The sequence below is a fragment of the Typopeltis vanoorti genome, chromosome 9, assembly GCF_054136105.1.
Source record: "Typopeltis vanoorti isolate ZY-2024b chromosome 9, IOZ_Tvanoo_1.0, whole genome shotgun sequence".
NCBI lineage: Eukaryota > Metazoa > Arthropoda > Arachnida > Uropygi > Thelyphonidae > Typopeltis > Typopeltis vanoorti.
The window spans coordinates 33,784,727-33,808,186 of record NC_143557.1 but is presented as its reverse complement, the minus strand read 5'-3'; the positions used below and the strand labels follow the sequence as shown (position 1 = coordinate 33,808,186).

The following is a 23,460-nucleotide window of genomic DNA, read 5'->3' as shown; positions in this document are numbered from 1 at the left end:
CTTTCATATTCTCTCTCTCATTGCATATTTCTCATCTTTCAAATCATTTGTGCATGCCAAAACAAGTAACTCACTCACTTCTTTCTTCTTCAGACTTACAGCTTTGCTAACATCCTTTATCTTCACACCCGGAAACATGCTTTTGTCACTTTCTTATTACGTATACCTCTTACCATCAAATCTACATACAATAATATCTCTTTTCTACCAGTTTCTTGCACTTTTATGCTTTTGCTTTTCCCATTCACTCTTTTTTCATTCTCTCTCTCTCTCTCTCTCTCTCTCTCCTGCCGTACTGCACACCAACTGTTTCTCCAATTGCTCGAGCTCACATTTAGTCCTATGACAAGTCCATATAAGTGTATAATTTCTTTCAGCACTGGCATCTCATCATCTACATCAATGTTTCCCAAATGGTGGGTCATGACCCGGCACGAGTCATGAAAGCTAAATGCTGGGTCACCTAAAAAAATTATAGAAAACCTAGGTGTTTCGTTTTTGGGTTTTCTTTTTTTCACGAAACTCTAAAATACAAGTAAATAGCATTTAATCGGGACTAATGAATAAATAATTTAATTAATAGAGACGAAAAATGTGCTCCGTCCATGTCGGCATTTCACAGTCTCTCTGTTCGCGGTAAAGTAGCTCAATTAATGGCAAGGCTGCACGGCGGCAACCGTTCCACCAGCCGAATCACTTCTCATCAATAAATTACTTGGATTTAGTTTAATTTCTTTATAATATATTTTTTTTGTAAGAGCAAATGCTTCTTTATTATAATAATAATAAATGAAAACTCTATGAACATTGAAATCTGTTTTATTTTACCTATTGGCCATAAAAATTTTAGTGGATCACAAAGATGAAGTATTAAAATAACTGGGCCACAGAAAAAAAAAGTTTGGGAAACTTTGATCTACATTATTACTTCCAACTACTTCCTTCAAACTCTCATTCATATTTCATGCAGTATCATTCAATTGTTTGGCTGTTTCAAAATCTGATTTGAATTTGTTCATGGTTTTTTTTATATATGTTGCAGGGTGTTGTAGAGCCCTGAATGTAAAATTGGGGTTTTTGAGACCTGAGCCATTTGACGTATGTTGAATTTTTATCTTGGATTTGACATATAGAGAATTGGGGCTTGGATAGTGGTCGGGGTTTTGTTGGGTGGAAAATAAAGGTCTTCATTTATGTGAGGATATCTAAGCAAAACAGGTTTCGGTCAGTAGAATGGAATCTGTAATGAGACTATGAAAACAAGTAGTACAAATCGTGGATGTTATCTCATTAAGTTATACTGTTATAAATAGAACGATTGGGAATGTAAATATCTCCTTGAAAATGTTAACAAAGCATCCCTCCATAGGGAAGTGTTCTTTCCCTGAGAAAATTGTTACTTAATAATTAAATTAAATAAAATTAAATTATATATATTTTTATGAAGAATTGAATGACTAGAACTGAGATTTAAGTAAAAAGGTTTTAATATAAAAACACGACTAGTTTCAGCCTGTAACAGCCTTCGTCAGGTGACATTATAAAAGAAAGAAAAAAAGAAAAACACTAAACACTGAAGGTTAAAACACTATGAACAACATAGAGAGTCTCTATACATAATTAGCATGAAAACGTTGTAGTTGTATTTAAAGCTGTTCTTTCATTTGTTGCATTGTTGGGAGAGTGCGTGCTTGCAGCATCACGTGAACGCCAGTATATGATTACAGCTGAATGACTATCTGGGAGGTTGTTATTTAGATGAACAGGATTGAAGATGATTTCTCTAGATTCCACGATCTTTCTCTCTAGTTCATCATTGCAATGGAAGATGTTAGTAGATTTTTCCCAGCAGACTTTGTGACTTTGGTTTTCATCATTAGGATTAGCCAAGAAAAGGTTATGACTTGATAATGCACTTGCTCACTGTCTCTTGTAAGTAATGTCCCTCATGTGTTCTTCCATACGCAATTTGACAGATTTGTCTGTCTGCCCAAAAATAAGGAATATTACAATCACACAATATTTTATACACACCAGGGTATTTGAGTTGACGATGACAAGGTTTGGGTGGCTTATTAAGAAACGGATCTTTGGAAGTGGAGTGAACAAGGTTCTGATTTTGTATTTTCTTAGAACTTTTGATAATTTATGTGAAACTGTACTTATGTAAGGAATAGATGTATTGTCTTTGAATCTATTTGTTTCTTCTGAGTGATATCTAGGAGGATTAAGAAGGAATTTTTCAATGATTCTCTTGGAATATCCATTAACTTCGAAAGAAGTTTTCAGATGGTTTATTTCTGTAAGAAGTTCATTTGAGTCATCCAGAAGAGAACGGGTTCTATGTCCCAAGGTGGAAATTATTCCAAGCTTATGAGGAGGGTAGTGATGGAACTGACTATGCAGATATCTGTTGGTATGTGTGGGCTTTCTATATATATCGATATTCTGAGTTTACCAGAAGAGCAAGTCAGTTTGATATCAAGAAAAGGCAAGGAATTAGCCGTTTCAAGCTTGGCAGTAAACTTAATACTTTGATGTCAGCTATTGAGATGTTCAAGGAAAACCATAAGGGATTCATGTCCATGGCTCCAAATAATGAAGACATCATCTACATAGCGTTTCCAAATTTTAGGTGTTAAAATAAAGGAAGAGATAGCCTTGGTTTCAAAATCCTCTAAGTAAATAATTGTGAGTACAGGGGATAAAGGATTACTCATAGCCAGTCCATGATTCTGTTTGTGTATATTATCTTGAAATTTGAAGTAACTGGACCTGATGCAATCCGTAAGCAAGGCTAACATTTTTTTTTGAATAACTTGTCCTTGAGTAATGTTAGGACTTCATCTGTTGGGACATTAGTGAACAAAGAAGTTATGTCCAAGCTAGCCATGATGTCATCTTCATTAACTGTAATATCCTTGATGTATGTAACAAATTCTGTAGTGTTCTTGATGAAGGATGGTGACTTGCCTGAAAAACGTTTTAGGTATTTGGCAAGATATTTTGAAAATTTGTATGTCGGAGAATTGATACCTTCTACAATTGGGCATAATGGGGTGTTCTCTTTATGGATTTTAGGAACACCATATATGCGAGGAATTAACGGATGGAGAGAGCGTAGAGATAAGCGAACGTTTCGGGATAATTCAGTTGTTGTTTTTAATAAGTTGTTTGTATGATTTTGAAGTTCACAAGTTGGATCTCTCTCGAGTATTGAGTAGGTATCATTATGTAGTAATTCAAGCATTTTATTCTGGTAATCTTCAGGGTTGAGGATGACTGTTGCATTGCCTTTATCTGCAGAAAGGATAATTATATCTGTTGTTTTTTAAATTTTAATAGCTTTGCATTCTGTTGATGTAATGTTATCTGCAGGTGGTTTTGCATTGATAATAAAGATTGATTCGATACGTAGAAGTTTTGCATCTTATGGAGGGACAAAAGAAGTAACTTTTTCTATTTTTGTATGTAGTGTCTCCTTTGGTATTAATTTTGGGAAAGGAATAAAGTTTAGACCTTTACTAAGGATGCTTTTTTCTACATCTGAAAGTATATAAGAAGATTTGTTGATAACGACTTTGTCAATATTGATGTGTGGCTTTGAGAAGTTCCTATTATTTTGTATTCTTTTTAATGTTTCAAATTTACTTATAAAATTTACTTTGTTATTATATTGTATTGTGGCTGCTTGAGATTCACAGTATGTATTAAAGGTATGCCAACTTTCATTATCTAGAGATTCTTCCAGTTTCTCCACTATAGTTCTTTTTTTATTGAAAAGAAAAGCGAGATTTAGTTTAGTATCCGAGATTCTTTCAGACAGTAGGTCTAATTTAGCTTTATGATAATAATAAATTAGTAAATATAATAACAAAGTATTAAAACGTTTTTACTTAAATCTCGGTTCTAGTCATTCAATTCTTCATAAAAATATGTATGTTAGCCGAGTTAATGATCATTCTTTCATATATATATTAAGATTATCTAATTAATTCTTTATTTAATTTAATTATTAAGTAACAATTTTATCAGGGAAAGAACACTTCCCTATGGAGGGATGCTTTGTTAACATTTTGAAGGAGATATGACAACTGAACATAAAACTGAATGTAAAAGTGAAATTACATGGTGGCGGTACAAGTTAAAAGAATTTAACTTGTACCGCCACCATGTAATTTCACTTTTATGTTCAGTTTGCTGACTGAACACACAGCATTGCTAAATTTGAAATATATATTAAAGATTTCTTATTATATATATATATTTTTAATTACAAGTATTAAATTTTTAAATTAAAAACATAAACATTTTAGTAGTGATGATAATATGTTTTAATCAAAGTTAACAGTTGTACATTCTTTGGAGGTTATGTTCAGAACATTATTCATTTATTTTATAAAAAATAGTTACATTTTAAAATTAAATTATAAGTTGTATTTACCTTATGTAATAAGCATAAATTTGTTAGTTTGAAGGTTGTTACCATTCGAATGTCCAGTCAGAACACTATAACTGGGTTGCCAGCTTTCTGACTGGATGTGCACTATGTGTGATGGTGAATGATTCCTTATCTTCTAATCATGTAACTAATGCAGGGATTCCATCACTCACCCTCTTCCTTCTATATATCAGTGATTTATTCCAGTTGACCATCACTCCAATACACAGTTTCATAATAGTGCACTTCGCTCCTGCTCCTCCTCTCTTGACAAACTTTGCACCAGACAAATCACAACAACTAACAGTACATTATTCTCCTAATACCTTTTGCTCTGATCTCTAAGTCACTCTCCAGTGAGCTTCAGAAAATCTTGTCAATTTCAATTATTATTATTATTATTATTATTATTATTATTATTATTCATGACACCTCCAAGGAATCTGTAGGCTCATCACGAGAGAACACCCACTGTGCAACTCACCATCCTCACCACTACAATCATCCACTGTACAACCAATCATCTACATCAGTGCCATCTACTGCACACCACCACTGTAACTAGTATTTTTTATCTGTAAATTGCGTGTGTTCTGAAGTGCCAATTTGTCTGTATGCAGGATGAAAAACTTAAGTTTCCGGGAGGAAAAACCTTGCTACTTCCGTATAATATCAGCTAACTCACCTTTAATTGAAGAAGTCCTTATAAAGATTCCTCTCGTCACAACAAGAATCAAACTTAGGCCTTTTACTGTCTTCCTTCCAGTTGCACTATGGAAGTGCTAAATACAAGCTGGACTTCTCACTCATTTAAAGTTTAAGAATAGGTTGAGGTCATTTCGGTCCCAAGGCCTCTAATCATTCGCTTTACTGGATGAGACTGATTCCCTTGAGCACTAGCTATCCTGAGGGAAACTTCGAAGGGAACAAGCTACTAGATGATTCAATTAGTCTTTCGCCCATATACCTGGGTCTGACAATCGATTTGCACATCAGAACCACTGTGGACCGCCACCAGAGTTTCCTCTGGCTTCGTCCTGTCCTGGCATAGTTCACCATCTTTCGGGTTCACAACACAATGCAAGTCAAAAAGTTTTATATGGGATAAAGACTACTGTATTTAGAAACTGGTTACGTATTTCACTATTATATCAAACGCAATTATTTGTTTGGAGTTTTTATGCTTAACAGGTATTTTGTTTTGGTTGATCATTTGAATCTGGAGCATTAATTTAAGTGATATAATAATTTATTTTTTATAGAACTAGTACTGAGTGCTGTTTCATGTATATGATTACAGGAAAATTTTAACTATTTACTGGCATTCTTTTTCGAGATTTCATTTAAAAAATAGGAAGTGTTAATTGTTTTCCTAATAGAATCATCTCGTATAATTAAATACACAAAAATACACAGATTATATACACTGTAAAATGACATACATTTTGCATTGTATACTATAAACTGGTCATATCTACTAAATTGTTGATCGACAGTAGGTTACCAACTACTAGCCTATCATCAGTTAACCATTAGACAGTGATGACTGATTTGTAATACAGATTGAAAAATGTATAATTGGATATTGTATAGGTTATATAATATTAATTAAATATAACCTATACAATTATTTATTGTAATTGTTAGTATTTATTGTACTTATTCATTCCTTTAAAAAATGCTGTTTATTCTTTAGGGCCTCTTTCGTATAGGAGGTAGCATACCTAAAATTAAAAAGCTAAAAGTAAGTTTTTCTGGGCTTTTGTTATTGTAGAATACCAGATTTTTTTTGTTACCCTTTTTATTCATAAAAAAAACCTTGACCATTTTATAAAAAGATGAAAGAACTCTTTGTAACAGAATCACTCTAAACACCATCTAGCCTGTTATTTCATACCTTGGTTTTCTTCACCATTCTCTCTGCAATGATTTTTAGCAATGTATTCTATTCAGTCACCACTTTCTCTTCTAAACATTTTTCTCCTTTTTTAAATTATTTCATGGGAAATTAATTATATCACTCCCACACATGAGCAGCTGCCAAGCCTCTCATGTTTGGCAGTGATATTAAATGTCTTGAAAACCAAGACCTAACTATAAACCATTATAATAATAATAAATAACTATGGATGTCACTTATGTAAATATATTACTTATTTTTGAAGAATTTCAGCTGTATTTCATAGCCATTTTTGATACAGTAGGAAGAGATAATATAAGAACAAACAAGAAACAAATTGAAAGCGTGTGATATAATATGCCCTATCAACCTCAGGGGAATAACTTCATCTACATTAGATATCAAAAATTAAAATAAAATCAGATAAATAAAATTTTTAGCTCTGTTTTGCATAATGTTTGAGCACCTCTTAGAATAATTTTATTTGTCCATCTATCTACACACCAGTTAATCCACTGTGGCTAAACTTATTTTGTTGAAATTCATATTTTGGAATCAACAATTTTTCAAGCACCTTATTTTTTTCTGTTAATCAGCCATTTGCACTAGCAAGGTATTTCATAATTATATATATAGCCATATAAGAGAGTTAAGCTATGTATAAAATTAATGTAACAAAAGTCATGGAAGACTTGGGTAAGAATATAGAAGATAAATATCAGAATGATGGCAAAATGTTCTGGAGACTAGTGAAAAGAAAAAGCTTAGAAATGGAGGAAAGAGTACTGTAAAAGGAATCAAAGATGATAAAAGGTGTCATTAAAACTGAAAATAAGGATATCCTAGATGTCTAGAGTAAGTACTTTGAAAGATTATTAAACGAGACAAACAATAACAGAACGGTAATAGTAAATTTTCAAGAGGAATGCAAAAAGGAGTACATATCAGTACCTGAGGCAGAAAAATCCATCAGAAACTTGAAATACAGAAAAGGCAGCTGGAATATATTATATTTGATCAGAAATGCTCAAATATGGAGGTATAAAAGTTTTGCAGTGTCTATGATGCATAATTCAGAGGGCCTGGTCAGAAGGTTGAATTCCAGATGATTGGAATGGAGCTCTTATAGTACTAATCTATAAAAAAGGGAATAAAGCTGCATGTAAGAATTACAGAATTTCTCTAAGTGTTCCAGGTAAGGCATGCATATGTGAAAAGAAGCTGGATTCTGGCCAAATAGAGGTTGTCAGGATCAGATTTTCACTTTGCAACAAATAGTTGAAAAATCATGGAAATATAACAAAGATCTCCACTTAAGGTTTGTAGATCTGTAAAAAACATGAGACACGCTATCCAGAGAAAAGCTTTTCACAATACGACAATTATTTCACTTTACCTCTGGCAGTTAGAACTGAAGGAGGTAAAGGAAGATTATTATTATTATTATGTGGCACCTCCAGAGAGTCCAAAGACTCATTGAGGGAGAGTGTGCCAACAGCATCGAATGATTGATTCCCTTCCAACTACTCACCACACTCAAACTTGCTTAACTTTTTGCGTGAGCCATTAGTAGCAGAGGCTCTATCAATCGACCAACCTTTGCTGGCAAGGAAGATGGTTTGATGTACGAGGGCAATCTGAAAAGTTCTTGGCCTAACAATGAAAAAACGAATTTATAATTTCAAAATTATTTCATTTTTCAACATAATCTCCCTTAAGACATATATTTATTCCAGCAGTGCTCCAGTGTCATTATCTCATCCCTGTAGTGATTCTCAGTAAGATCTGCAAAATAGCTGCTCTACAGCTGCTCTTCGAATCACCTCTTGATTCGAAGAAAAACGCTGACCAGCGAGGAAGTTTTGGGAAGAGATAGAAGTCAGAGGGAGCCAAATCTGAGAAATAGGGTGGATGTTACAACAATTCATAGTGCAGATCTCTTAATTTTCCCATTGCCAAAACATCTTTGTGGGCAGGTGCATTGTCCTCACCATGTGGTCCTGTTGTATGCTTTTCTGGAGGCTTCAACTGTGTAGATTGACTGATCTTCAGAGTTGAAGATCAGTCATCCATCCATCTCATTGACAGTCTGTCCCTTCTTCTTTTTTCAGGAAATTTACTACCTTCTTTACTGTTCTGAGACCTGCAAACCAGGTCTTTTCTTATGAAATTTTTTGTCATCTGGTTAAAAGATCGGAATAATATTCCCTGGTTATTGTTTTACCCTTTCAGATAATTAATAAACAAAATGCCTTTAGCATCTGAAAACACCGATACCATAACATTTCCTGCTGAAGGAACCAACTTTGTTTTCTTTGGCACTGAACAACCAGCTTCTCTCCACTGTTTTGACTGCTGTTTGGATTCTAGTGTTTAATGATGAATCCAAGTCTCATCCATAGTAATAAATCGACACACAAAATCAGTTTTATTCTTGTTAAAACACTCCAAGCACTGTTCAGAAGTTTCATGTAAGTGCGTTTTTGATCTGCTGTGAGCAATGCAACACCCATCTTGCACAAAGCTTTTTCATTTGTAATTCTTCATGCAAAATATATCCTACACATTCTTTTGAAATGCCTATAGTCTCAACAATTTCAAGCACTTTGACTCACCGGTCATCCAATACTGTGCACTCGATCAATGATTTCTGGTGTTGTTATACTTTTTGGACGTCCTTCACGTGGATCATCATCATTTTCAAGGCTGGTATGACCATGTTTAAACTCGGCAGCCCATTTCTTAATTGTCAAAACCAAAGGAGAAGAGAGACCATAAACTTTTATGAACTTCAAATGAATTTCTTTTGGCATTAAACCTTCTTTTACAAAGAATTTTGTAATATGATACTCAATTTTATCCATTTCAAGGGATACAGACAACACTTTTGTTTCAGACAGCTGTATAATACAAACTACTTGATAGAATGACTTGTAATTTCACATGAATGCTTATGACAGATGTACCAACTTAGAAAAAAAAATCTTTCACTGATAGTGTTGCCATCTATGGTCAAGGCCAAGAACATTTCAGACCACCCTCGTGAAATCAGGTGTAATACAAGGATGCCCATTACCTCCACTCTTATTCATCATTGATTACATTATGCAAGAACATGGTATTAAACCTGTCTGCAGTATAAAACATCATGTCATGGTATAAAACATCATCTGCATAAACAAATTAGCTTTTGTTTATGCAGATGATGAACTCCTAAACACATCCTGTGCAAGTTTTCAGATTTCCCTAACTAAATTGAATGGTATTGGTAACAAATTTTGCATGAAATCAGCAATCAAAAGATCCAAACTATGAAAACAGGTAGAAGCATGGAAAACTTCAGCTGCATCCTCAGTGGAGAACCTATAGAACAAGTAAAAGATTTCAGCTGTTTAGGCACAGTTTTTTTTTTAGTGAAGATTGCAAATTAAATTTGACAAAAGAATAAGTAAAGCTTTTATGGTGAAGAGTCATCATCATCTGTTGTATGCTCTCTCTCTCTCTTCCCCATTTTGTTACTCTCAAAACACTTGGAGATAGTCTTTCACTTGTGCTCTTTACCTACATAGCATACCTACATGACGTGTAAAAAATAAGTCATATACGTCCTACATAATGAAGTCTTGTACACAGAATCCCGGACAATACCTTGGCCATCATTATTCTGTCATGCTTTGGTGCATTCATCTGTGATCTTTTAAGAAGATATAGCAAATATATGTAAGCTCTACAAATACATCTGCTCCCTCAACCTCGAAGACAACAAACAATCCTACAAAATGAGTAGAAACCACAAAATTTATTTTTCACAGCACACATACATAGTCAGCTCGTTAAATGGTTATCCTAAAATCATAACAACATCTGTTCATCCCACCTCTCACTCTGCTATGAAATTGGTCCACCCTTTACTGCTATAACACCAGTATGTGCTAATTGTAAGTGACTAAACCTAATAGGATATGTTATTGTCTGAAATAATGTGGGCACTACGGTCGATTTTCTTGAGTTTACGGGACGAAAAACCCGAGTTTCCAAGAGGGAAAACCCACTTGCCCGTGCCAGAGATTGACTAACTCGGGAACCGGTCGAAGATAGGCTTAGAAAAAGTTCCTCCAGTCTGTGACTAGACTTGAACCCAGGTCTAACTTTGAGCGGCCAAGCACAGATTTATAATTTCAAAATTATTTTATTTTTTCAACATAATCTCCCTTAAGACTAATACATTTATTCCAGCAATACGCCAGCATCATTATCCCGTCCCTGTAGTGGTTCTTAGAAAGATCTAAAAAATACCCCTCTAGCTACAATCACCTCTTGATTCGAAGAAAAACGCTGACCAGCGAGGAAGATTTTTAGTTTTGGGAAGAGATAGAAGTCAGAGGGAGCCAAATCTGGGGAATAGGGCAGATGTTCCAACAATTCATAGTGCAGATTCCTTAATTTTCCTATTGCCAAAACACCTTTGTGGGCAGGTACATTGTCCTGATGAAAGATTATTATTATTATTATTATTATTACGGGTATCTCCATGGAGTCAGTAGACTCATCGCGAGAGACCCAAACTAGCAAAACAATATCTGTCATATCTCTTCTTGAATTCATTTACAGATGAAGAGCTCACAACTAAGTCAGGCAATGAATTCCACTCATTCACCACCCTCCAGGCAAAAAACCTTGTTCTGACACCTTTGTTAACCACACTCTTCTTTAATTTCCAGAGATGACCTCTTGTTCTTCCATCACTATCACACAGCTGAAACATTTCCCCTGCATCAATCCCATAAAAACCTTTCAGTAATTTAAATGTTTCTATCATATCCCCTCTTCTTCGCCTGTCAACCAATCTCTGCAATCCACGAGCTCTCAATCTATCAATGTGGGGGCATTTTTTATATCACTCACCAACTTGGTCACTCTTCTCTGAACCCTCTCCACAGCCTCCTCATCTCCAAGGAATCCAGGTGACCAGACCTGAGCACAGTAATCCAAATGTGGAAGTATCAGTGCTTTATAAAGGGGAATAATAACCTCTTTATCTCTGGATGTCAGTGTGTTCCTCAACAACCAAGTAGTCCTATGTGCAATCTTGGACACCTTAGCAATGTGTCCTCTGAACTTCATCTCCCTATCTACCAACACCCCTAAGTCCCTAGCCTCATCAATCTCTTGGAGTACCTTTCCATCAATGTAGTACACAGCTGGTAATCTTTTAATCCCAAAATGCATGACTTTACACTTTTCCACATTGAACTGACATCCATTATCTTTTGCCCATTTTACCAGCTTATTTAAATCATCCTGCAAACTTTCAACATCAGCTTGATTTTTTATTGCGCTACACAACCTTGCATCATCAGCAAACAACTGAATATCTCCCTTTAAGCCATTTCCTATATCATTTATATTCAAATTAAACAACATTGGCCCAAGCACAGAGTCCTGATTTTTTTGTTCTGCAAACTGGGTCTTTTCTCATCAATTTTTTCGTCTAGTCCTGTTAAAAGATATGAATAATATTCCCCAGTTGTTGTTTTATCCTTATCAAGATAATTCATAAACAAAATGCCTTTAGCATCCAAAACACCGATGCCATGATCTTTCCTGCTGATGGAACCAACTTTGTCTTCTTTGACACTGAACAACTGGCTTCTGACCACTGTTTTGACTGCTGTTTGGATTCTGGTGTGTAATGGTGAATCCAAGTCTCATCCATAGTAATAAATCAATACACAGAATCAGTTTTAATTCTTGTTAAAATGCTCCAAACATTGTTCAGAAGCTCCGTGCAAGTGCGTTTTTGATCTGTTGGGAGCAAGCGTGGTACTCATCTTGCGCAAAGCTTTTTCATTTCCAATTCTTCATGCAAAAATATATCCTACACGTTCTTTTGAAATACTTATAGCCTCAGCAATTTCACGCGCTTTGACTCGCTGGTCATCCAATAACATATCGCGCACTTGATCAATGATTTCTGGTGTTGTTGCACTTTTTTGGACTTCCTTTATGTGGATCATCTTCAAGGCTGGTACGGCCACGTTTAAAGTTGGCAGCCCATTTCTTAATTGTCAAAAACAAAGGAGAAGAGTGCCCATAAACTTTTTTGAACTATGAATGAATTTCTTTTGGCATTAACCCTTCTTTTACAAAGAATTTTATAACCGCAAGATACTCAATTTTATCCATTTCAAGGGATACAGACAACACTTTTGCTTCAGACAGCTGTATAAAACAAACTACTTGATAGAATGACTGGTAATTTCACATGGATGCTTATGACAGATGTACCAACTTAGAAAAAAAAAATCTTGCACTGATAGTGTTGCCATGTATGGTCAAGGCCGAGAACTTTTCAGACCAACCTCATATATATATACATGAGGGATTTCACAGCCAGAAAGTATGTTCCGTTTTAAATATTTTCACTGCTGCACTGGGAGTGCAATGGTGCACATGCTTGCTGAGTTTGTTGATTCCTTAGCAAGGCCTTGGTGCCATTTGCAGACATTCTCACAGTACGTACGCTTCTTGGTGCATGTTTATAATGTCTAAGAAAATCGAATTGCCTGCCATCATGTAAAATTGAATTGCCCAGCGCATGTGAAATTAGGTCAGTTATCCGTTTCTTGAATGCAAGGAACATTAAAACAACTGAAATTCATTGGCAAATTATTGAGGTTTATGGAGAACACACAATGAGTTATTCAGTGGTACAAAGATGGGTAAGACCTTTTAATGAAGGAAGGACAGGTGTGCACGATGATGAACAGAGCGGGCAACCATCTTTAGTGACTGGCGATTTGGTGCGTTCAGTTGAAGAGAAGATTCGACAGAATAGAGGATTCACTATGATGTCACTCTTACTGCAATCTCCAGAAGTTTCACGTTCATGTCTTCATGAAATTGTGTCAAAGAAACTGAATTATCAGAAATTGTGTGCACACTGGATGCCGAACTTGCTTACAGAACAACACAAAATGAATCGGCTAGGCAGTGCATTGGAATTCTTGAAATGCAACCATGAGGATGGTGATGCTTTCCTGAGCAGACGTCACCAGGCACGAGACTTGGGTGTCACGCGCAACCTCTGAATCCAAAACAACAGTCCATGGAGTGGAGGCACACCTCATCACCAGTAAAGACGAAATTGAAGACAATGGCTTCCACTCGGAAAATCATGTGCACTGTGTTTTGGGACAGACAAGGAATTTTGTTGATAGACTTCTTGGATCAAGGTTCCACAATCGACATATATACTTCCAAACCCTTAAGAAACTGTGTCGTGTGATCATGAATAAACAACATGGCATGCTTACCAGGGATGTTGTCTTGATTCATGATAACTCTGCCACACACGGCCGGCATAACACAACAACTTCTCGCCCCCCTTCGGCTAGGAACAATTCCATCATCCCCCATATAGTCCTAACCTCGCGCCAAGCGACTTTCACCTGCTCAAACATCTGAAATCTTTCCTTGCTGGCTGGCGGTTTCAAGACGACAAGGGCAAAGAAGCAATCAGTATGTGGTTTGCGTCACAGGTGGCAACCTTCTATGACGAAGGTATACAACTCTTGGTGCCCCATTATGATAAGTGCCTGAACAATGGTAGAAATTATGTAGAAAAGTAGTGAAAGATGTGTACTTTAATTTCCAATAAAGTTTTTTTTTGTAAGTATATTTTTGTTTCTCTGACAGTCCATTGGCTGTCTATCAATTATCCTACTGTCAAATGAATGAACCTACAATTAACTGACCCTTGAATAGGTCATCAACTTCTGATATAACACTGTATAACTGTATCTTCATTCATTCAACCTTTCAGTTGTCACCAGAAAATTGTACTCCCACTGTGGTTGGATAATTAAGTGACTGCTGTAAAATTTCACGTGAGTAATACAAACTTGGATGGATGAGTGGTTAGTTTATCCTGTCTTCAATTCATGGGTTGCAGGTTCAAATTCTGTTGACTGGTGTGAGACCACCAAATCATTTATGGAGACTTAAAGTGGTAAAAAAGCTCATGTTTAGTCTCTAGAGCAGGTTTTTTGAACTATGTAAATAATAAATGCAAATACAAAAAAAATATATATAAATTTAATTTTCAAAAAAAGTCATTAGCTCATCCATGATATTAATGCATAGGTTTACAAAAACATTTCATGGGTGGAATCACTGAAGAAAAAAAAAAAAAAATTCGTACAATTTTTTTTTACTATAACGTCTTACAGTCTGAAAAGAATTACAATATTAATAAGAGTGGACTACAAAGAGATTATTGTTGTCTCCATGGAGTCATAATTCATTGTGAATGATCCAGCTCAGCCAACATTATTTCTGTCATACTGCAATTTGGGGTAAGGAATTTTGCTTTATCATTTTCTATTTATTACATTTTCTGTATTCTCTATTTTTTACATAATCTGTAAACCCTGCTCTAGAGACCAATCATGGAACTTTTTTTTTCAAACCAGTTCAAGCCTCCAATAAGCAGAATGGTGGTCTCTCACAGGCAAGAAATTCATCTTCCACCCCAAAACTCTGCAGATTATATTCTAATATGGCTCTAGTTTTCCATCTGTAGATCTCACTCTCTCTCTCTCTCCACATTTCTCTCATTACTATTTTATCTCTTTTTAATAATTAGATTTCTTTCTTGAAGATATTATATTTATCCTAATGAAATTTTAATCAGTACATCTTTTTTTCCATATTTTTAGAAATGCTAACAATTCCTAAGAATTATTTTCATTTCCAGAGTGCCTTTGATGCAGGGTTATTTCATATTACAGATGATATAAAGGATCCACATATTGTTGCTGGTATACAATTTTTTCAGCATTAGATATTTATAATTACTGCATTTTGATTTAATTAAAAAGTTGAATAACTGCATTAAAACTTAAATTTTCTTAGAAATGAACTTTCTTCACTGGTGATGTACGTATTAATATTCTATTTTCAATTAGAAATTTTATTTTCTAGTGAATATAAAAATTTTTGCTTATTGGAGTAATAAAAAAAATAAATTTGCATAGTGTGTCTGGGTATAAAAACAGTCCTACGAAACAGTTGATCTTTTCAAGATGCCAGGGAAATTGTGCTTCTCTTGTGGTACTGGTTCAGGTAACAAGTATCACAGTTCAAAGTTGTCAACACCATGTTTCCTGGGGATCCACGTGGAGGTGTGATACTAAGATTTCCCGGGTATGGCCCACCAGACTTCACCAAAATACCAGCATTGCCATGTATATCAGTTCCATCAGGATTTTTGACAGTGTTGTGGGTTGCCAGCCCACCATGGAAATTCATCCCATGCTTAACTGTGCTCGACATTCTACAAGCATGACTGATGTCTAGTCAGCCAAGACCTGGCAAGAGAACACAGGTACCCCCCCCCTCCAAAAAAAGTAACACCTGAAAGACTAATGTAAGACCTGGAGCTGCATTATTTTGTGGCAAAAAGATAGTATGCCATAAATTATGCTCTGTCCAACATAGTGGAAATTTAAGCACCTTCTACAGAAGCTCCAAGTCTTTTCAAAATGAAAAAACACAAAATATTTTCAGATGCACCTTAATAAAAAGGTAGTGTTACTTTTTTAACACTCTGTGAACTACAACTTGCCATACAAAAGTTTGAAAATTGCACCACGAGAAGCATACCCTTTTTATATTGTGAGTAGCCTATATTATGAGTAGTGGAAAGTATCATTACTTATCTGTAAAAGATGTCTGACAATCAGGATGTATCAATCATCCAGTAGTGTATGTACCTTAACAAGTATCCAGTACTGTTTAAGGTAATTCTTAAATGTGAGTTATCAAGAAAAAGAATTTTCATAAAACTGGGGAAAATACTTAGAATTTGTGAAACATTACCGGAAACATGGTAATGTATAGCCACAAGTAAAACTAGTATTTATGAATGGCAGAAAATGTTACAATGGTTTGGAAAGTACTTGATATGCTAAACATTGTTGTCTCCATTAGCTTCCTGAGTTTGCCAAGACCTTACCCATCATTTATTGAATAAGACAGTAGATTATCCTTTCTTTTAGAAAAACATTTAACAACTGCTTCAGTCAAATTACATTCAAATGCCAGCCTAGCATCTGAGGTCTGAAGTGGCTTCAGAGAAGTTCTCTGTTTAGTCTCTTGAACAGATTTCCAGATTATCTAACCTTTACCCAACGTACGGTATATTTTGACAAAGAATTTTTTTTTAATTTACTTATTACAAAAAAAAAAAAAAACTGAGCTGAATTAATGCTTTTCAATTTCACAGTCTGTACACGATACCATATACACCATATGCCAACACTTACTGTGTATCATTTTAAATCTGTTCTTAATTTTGGGTGTGTGTATGTGGGGGGTATATTTGTTTATTAATGAAAGCCTAGATAACATGAGACGACAATCTTATGGCCTGTGAGGAATGTAGAGAACTTACCAATGTTCCCTTCCATTTCCCACTGCTCATCTTCCTTCAGTATCCATCTACATCCTGAAAGAATGAGGATTGACTAGGGCTAGCAATATGGAACTTGAATGACCACATTATATTCTGTATTTGGCTGTAACTTTTTTTTTTTTTAAATCAGACTCTTACATGAAAGGCTGCACGATCTCTAGCTCATTATTGCTGTTGTTTGTGCAGGCAGAAATCTAGCTAAACAAGACTCTAGGCCAAACAGTGAAAATCAGCACAGCCTAAATGCATTGAAGATAAGCATTATGAATGAGAAACATTAAGGAAAAGAGGTAAATTTAGCGAGTAATTACAGAAATACCATATTAAGGTAACTGGCATTATCAAGACCAAGTTTAGGAATTCTAAATAGTAACTGTAGGATGTTATATTGAGGTAGTAGTTATCAGGAGTTAATTGAGGTAGTTATTAGTAGGGAGAAATAATTGCATGTTCAGCACTAAAACAAAGAAGATATACTTTTTGAATTGGATACAGTTAGTTTCAATTAGAGTGCTGTGGTCTTGTTCTAAAATGGGAAATTGTTTGATGAGACTTTATTGTGCCTCTAATCCCACACAAATGTGGGGATTAGAGACACACTACTAGGAGATCTGTTTTGATCTCATAGTAGTGAAGATATAGAGGAATTTTAGTTTTGTATATTTCAGAGGCAGGCAGTATCAAGTAAAGTGATGTAGGCAAATATCACATTGGGGAATTGGATAATGAGACTTATTTCTGCCGGTGGTCCCACAGAGAGTTCTACTAAGGAAGAAGTCGAGGAATTTTTCAAGGCATTAGAGATGGTAGCTGACACACCAAAACATTGAAAATATCTATTTTGATCTCCTTGTTGGTGATCTAAAACAGAGTAGGAAATGAGTGCCAGACATATAGAAATGTTTAGGAAAAATTTGAAGAGAAGAGCAAAGATAATAATAATAATCTAGATTTCTTTTCAGAACATGGACTAGTTATTACTAACACTATGTTCCAACATAAAGATGTGTACAAATTTACATGGAGAGAGAAGATGCAAGCAATAAGAATAGTCTCATTGACTGTGTTATTGTTGATAGTGATATCTTCATGGTTCAGGACATAACAGTATATAGGGGATTTGAAACTGAAAGTGATCACCATTTAGTTTAGAACAATATAAAGTTGAATGTCACATTGAAAAGAAAGTGTGTAAGAAAGTTTTAAAACGTTCTTGTTGAGCAGCTTTCAGGTGAACTGTAGACTAAAATACACAAACATCATTGAAGAAAAAATGAGAGTTTGAAAACAAGAACTGAACCTTGGAGATTCAGTGGTAAACCCTGAAGAAAACATTGATTGATTCAGCAAGAGAGGCACTAGTGACATTATCTGCACACTAGACACACTACTAGGATGTTATATTCAGAAATTCAAGATATTTATTTAGTGTATGATGATATAACGGCTGTGAGTCCTCTTTTCATGGAGATGTATGGCACCATTCAATTTCCCCCATTTTTATCTTGGCTTGGGACTGGCATATAATTGATAAATCAGGCCCATTGCTGGGTCTTAAGTATTCCTAACTGTAATCCATGTGTGTTCACAGGACCAGTTTGCCTGTTCTGGGGGAACAAAAAAAAAAACCGAGTTTTCAGATGTAAAAATATAAACTCCTTTGGGTTTTGTTTATCTAAATGTTGCACTGCTATGTTAATGGCTATTAATTCTGCATGGTATGAGTTGCATCCAATACTGTCAGTTGTTTTTAGTTCTATATTTTGAGAGCCATAGATGAGTACACCACTCCCAGAATTGCCATTTAGATTTTTGGAGCCATTTGTGTAGATCTCTTTTGAGTCAGGTCCATATTCCATTATTTTTGAAAGAGTTAATGATTTCAGGGTTTTCTAGGCTTTTTTTTTCTTCTCATGTTTCCCTATTTCAAAAGTAATAACTATATTTTTCCTGTCTTGATTTGGAGGAAATGCTGGCTATTTTATTTGCACAATCCATAGGAATTTTATTTTCCATGATTTCATGCAGTTGATTTTTTCTTTATTCTGTTTGTTGGTTGCCAATTTTTAAAAAGTTCACTTGTTCTATGATGTGCAAGGTTGGCTCTTTTTTCTACAAATTTAGTAAGATTTTCTTGCCACAAAATTTTTAAAGGAACAAGGTTGAATTCGAATTCTGCTATTTTTCCAGAAGTTGTATTCCTTAGTCCACATATGATTCTAGCTACATTTTTCTGAATTTTTATAAACTTGTCTAAACTGGTTTGTGATGTTTGCATCCAGATAGCCAAAATATATTCCATTATGGGTCGGATAGTAGAGGTGTATGTGACTTTTAAGGTTTTAGCATCATCTCCTCATCTCCCCACTCTTTACCCGAGATACTTTTCATGATATTTATTCTTCTTTTTGCTCTGACTGCAACATTGTTGATATGTTTATTGAAGCTTAGTGATGAATCCAGAGTAACTCCAAGGTATTTGGGGTTTTCATTAAAGGTAATTAGTTGACTGTTTAGCTTAATCATTGGTCTCCATTTTCTGAGGTGGTTATTAATGGTAAATACACAAATTTTTGATTTTTTGGTTTTCACAGTATGTAGATAAACTTTCAATGGCTTTGTTTAAGTGACCCTCTGTTGTTTTTAGGTTGTTGTGTGCTGAGAATAGGACCAAATCATCAGCAAACATAGCTATCTTTGTTTCTTTATTTATATTTTTATCTAAGTCATTTAAGTAGATGGAAAAAAGGAGTGGGTTCAAAATGCTGCCTTCAGGGAGTCCCTGTCTTATTTTCACTTTCTTGGAAAAGGTATTATTTATTCTAACTTGATTGTGCTATTTGTTAGAAAGTCATAAATCCAGTTTAGAACTTTCCCTTCTATTCCAATATGACAAAGTTTGGAAAATAGTGTCTGTCTCCACACCTTGTCAAAGGCATTGCTGAAATCTGTATTCCTTATTGGATTTGTTAGGTTTGGTCTGGAAGTTATCTTGAATTGTCTGGGTTAAGTAGAAAAGTTTATCAGTCGTTGAGTGATTTCTTCTAAAGGCAGCCTGAAAATGTGGTAGCATACTAATTAGAAGAAACACACGTATAAACCACAGTGAAAATTATCATCATCATCATCATCATCAAATTCCTGCCATGTACCCTCAAGGGGTGTACAGGATATGACAGTACTACATGAAAAAATTACATCATTACTAACTTCCTATCTACAATTTTCCTCCAAATCAGTCTGTTACTTGTCAAGACTCCAACATTATCAGATCTTATATTTCTATCGTCTAAGGCACTTTGTACCGTATCAATCCACCTATATCTTGGTCTTCCTCTGGGTCGTTTTCCTGCCAACCTGGCAGAGAACACTTGTTTTGCTAATCTTTCCTCTCCCATTCTATTTAAGTGACCATACCATCTGAGATTAGCTCTGCTAACGCATTCCTGGATGCTGACAATGTCAAGTTCTTTCCTAATATCCTCATTTTTAATATGATATTGCCATTGATGCCATCTGTTCACGCCTCTAATCTTTCTCAGGACTCTCATATCTGCGGTCTCTAGTCTTTGGTCAAGTGTTTTACTTCTGACCCAGCTCTCAGATCCATAAGTTAAAATTGGTTTGAACACAGTCTTGTATATAGCTAATTTAGTGTTCCGACTAATTTCTTTCTTATTCCATATGAATTTATTCAATTGACTTCCCACGATACCAGCTTTGCTGATTCTGTTGTCTATTTCTATATTTAGTTTACCATCTTCAGTAAAAATTGTGCCTAAGTAGCTGAAATGTTTTACTTGTTCCACAGGTTCTCCATTCACAACACAGTTGACATTTTCAATGATTCTGCCTATTTTCATTGTCTTTGTCTTTTTATTGCTGACCTTCATACCATATCTATTACAACAGCTATTCAATTTAGTCAGAGAATCTTGCAGACTTGTAGCGGATTTATTTAGAAGTATAACATCATCCGCATAAAGCAAAGAGCTGACATTAACATCTCCAATTTTGATATCAGGTTTAATACCACATTTCTTCATAATGTGATCCATATAGATAATGAATAACAGAGGTTATTATGTACATCCTTGTCTCACACCAGATTTAACATTAAACCATCTTCCTGTACTTCCTTCAATTCTAACTGCAGACTCACAACTCAAATAAAGACTAAGTATTGCTTGATATAATGCTCCATTGACACCATATAACTGCAGCATATTGAATAGCTTCTCTCTTGGCACCTTGTCATATGCCTTTTCCAAATCGACAAAACTTAAATACAGATCTTTGTTATATTCCCATGCTTTCTCGACTATTTGTCGTAAAGTGAAGATCTGATCCTGACAGCCTCTATTTGGCCTGAATCCAGCTTGTTCTTCACCAAGCTTTTCTTCCACAATTCTTCTCAACCGTTTCTCAAGTATACTTGCATAGATCTTGCCAGGAACACTCAGTAGGGAAATACCTCTGTAATTCTCACATTCAGTTTTATTTCCCTTTTTATATATGGGTACTATGAGAGCTCTACTCCAATCATCGGGAATTCGTCCCTCTGTCCAGGCTTTCTGAACTATGCAGTGCAGCCACTGTAAGACTCTTATACCACCATACTTCAGCATTTCTGGTCGAATATCATCTACTCCTGCTGCCTTTCCACATTTCAAGCCTTTGATGGCTTTTTCTACTTCAAGTATGGATATGTATTCCTGACTGCATGCCTGGTCAGTGTTTTTTATCACTGAGCTGTCATCACTGCTTGTTTCATTTAGCAGTTTTTCAAAGTAATTACTCCATACTTCAAGGATATCTTTTTCTCCTGTTTTCATTTCACCTTTATCATCTCTAATTCCTTTTACAGCACTCTTTCCTCCATTCCTAAGCTTCTTCAACAATCTCCAGAATATTTTGCCACCTTCTTGATATTTATTTTCTATATTCTTGCCAAAGTCCTCCCATGACTTTTGTTTAGCTAGTTTTACACACTGTTTAGCTTTCTTACATTTGTCTCTGTATTCTGTAAGAGTAAAAGCTGACTTATTTGCCAGGAAATTTTGATATGCTTTCTTCTTTTCCTTCACTGCCTCTTTAACTTCCTGTGTCCACCAGGGAGTTCTGATTTTTTTATCTTTGCACACAACCTCACCACATGCCTCTCTGGCAGAATCAATCAATGTTTCCTTCAGAGTTTGCCACTGACTCTCCAAGGTTTGATTCCTGTTCTCAAACTCTTTCATTTTCTTTTCAATAATATTTCTGTATTTTAGTCTACAGTTTACATCTGAGAGCTGCTCAACTTTTATTCGCTTTAAAACTTTCTTACATGTTATTCTTTTCAATATGAAATTCAGTTTTATCCTGCTCAAGACTAAATAGTGATCACTTCCAATTTCAAATCCTCTGTACACTCTGGTGTCCTGCACCAGGGAGAAAACATCACTATCAACAATAACATAGTCAATGAGACTTTTCTTATTCCTAGCCTCTTCTCTCCATGTGAATTTGTGCACATTTTTATGTTGGAACATGGTGTTAGTAATAACCAGTCCATGTCCTGAGCAGAAATCCAACAGATATTTGCCATTATTATTAGCTTTGCTCTTATCTCCAAATTTTCCCAAAATATTTTTGTATGTCTCACAATCATTTCCTACTCTACTATTTAGATCCCCAACAAGGACCAACTTTTCCTTTTTCATTGTGTCAGTTGCTTTTTCTAAAGCCTCAAAAAATTCCTCCACTTCTACCTTAGTAGAACCTTCTGTGGGACCATAGGCACAAATAAGTCTCAGTGAAAATTATTTAATTGTAAATATTTCATCCTAAGTATATCTTAGGACATCATCAGTACAGTATTTAAACAAAAATTTTGATGATGTCCTAAGATACTTAGGATGAAATATTTACAATTAAATAATTTTCACTGTGGTTTATACGTGTGTTTCTTCTAATTATGAACGCACCACAGGTTTCGTTATTTAAAAAAGTGGTAGTATACTATTTTTGTTTAGATAGTAATTCAAATGTTGGAATATCATTTTTTCCATCAATTTGCCTGGAATTGAAGTCAGTGAAATGGGGCGATAACTTCCTGGTTGGTCTTGAGGTATTTTTGGCTTTAAGATTGGTATGATTGTAGCTTTCTTCCAATCTTTTGGAGCTTTTCCTTGTTTTAGGCTATTGCTGTATAGGCGAAGTAGCCAATCTAGGACTAGGGAAGGAAGATGTTTGATAATAATTCCTTGTATGTTGGTCCACATGATTTATTTATATCTAGTCTCTCCAAGGCATCTCTCAATTCAGAGATTGTAAATGGATTCCAGAATAATTTGTTTTTATATTTTGGGGAATTTGCAGTTTTTCTTCTTGGAAGTTTATTTTGCACTTGGTTAGACTATAATAAATTTAGTTTAATCCTTTATACAAGTGTAAGCAAACAAAGTTTGTGCCTGAAAATATCTTCAAGACTGAGGTAAGGTGGTGCAACACCAGGCAACTGCAAGCAAAGGTGGACCAAGCTCTCATCACTCCCTGTCTCAGTATCTCCCATAATGCAAAGCACATCTCCTTGCGGACAGGTATACTGCTATGCATTAAGGGAAGGGCCACTACCCAGACCGGTTTCCCTTTGTTTAA

General features: G+C 35.1%; 1 protein-coding gene across 2 annotated transcripts in view; it reads left to right on the top strand.

Annotated features, from left to right (window-relative positions):
• LOC150102964 (rho GTPase-activating protein 44-like) overlaps positions 1 to 23,460 on the top strand; it is a 521,092-nt gene that overhangs the window by 323,625 nt on the left and 174,007 nt on the right. For both annotated transcript variants that reach the window (XM_090397793.1, XM_090397795.1), the window contains exons 9-10: positions 6,138 to 6,185; positions 15,100 to 15,163. In XM_090397793.1, the coding sequence (XP_090253919.1) occupies positions 6,138 to 6,185; positions 15,100 to 15,163 (112 nt within the window). The remainder of the gene's footprint in view (positions 1 to 6,137; positions 6,186 to 15,099; positions 15,164 to 23,460) is intronic.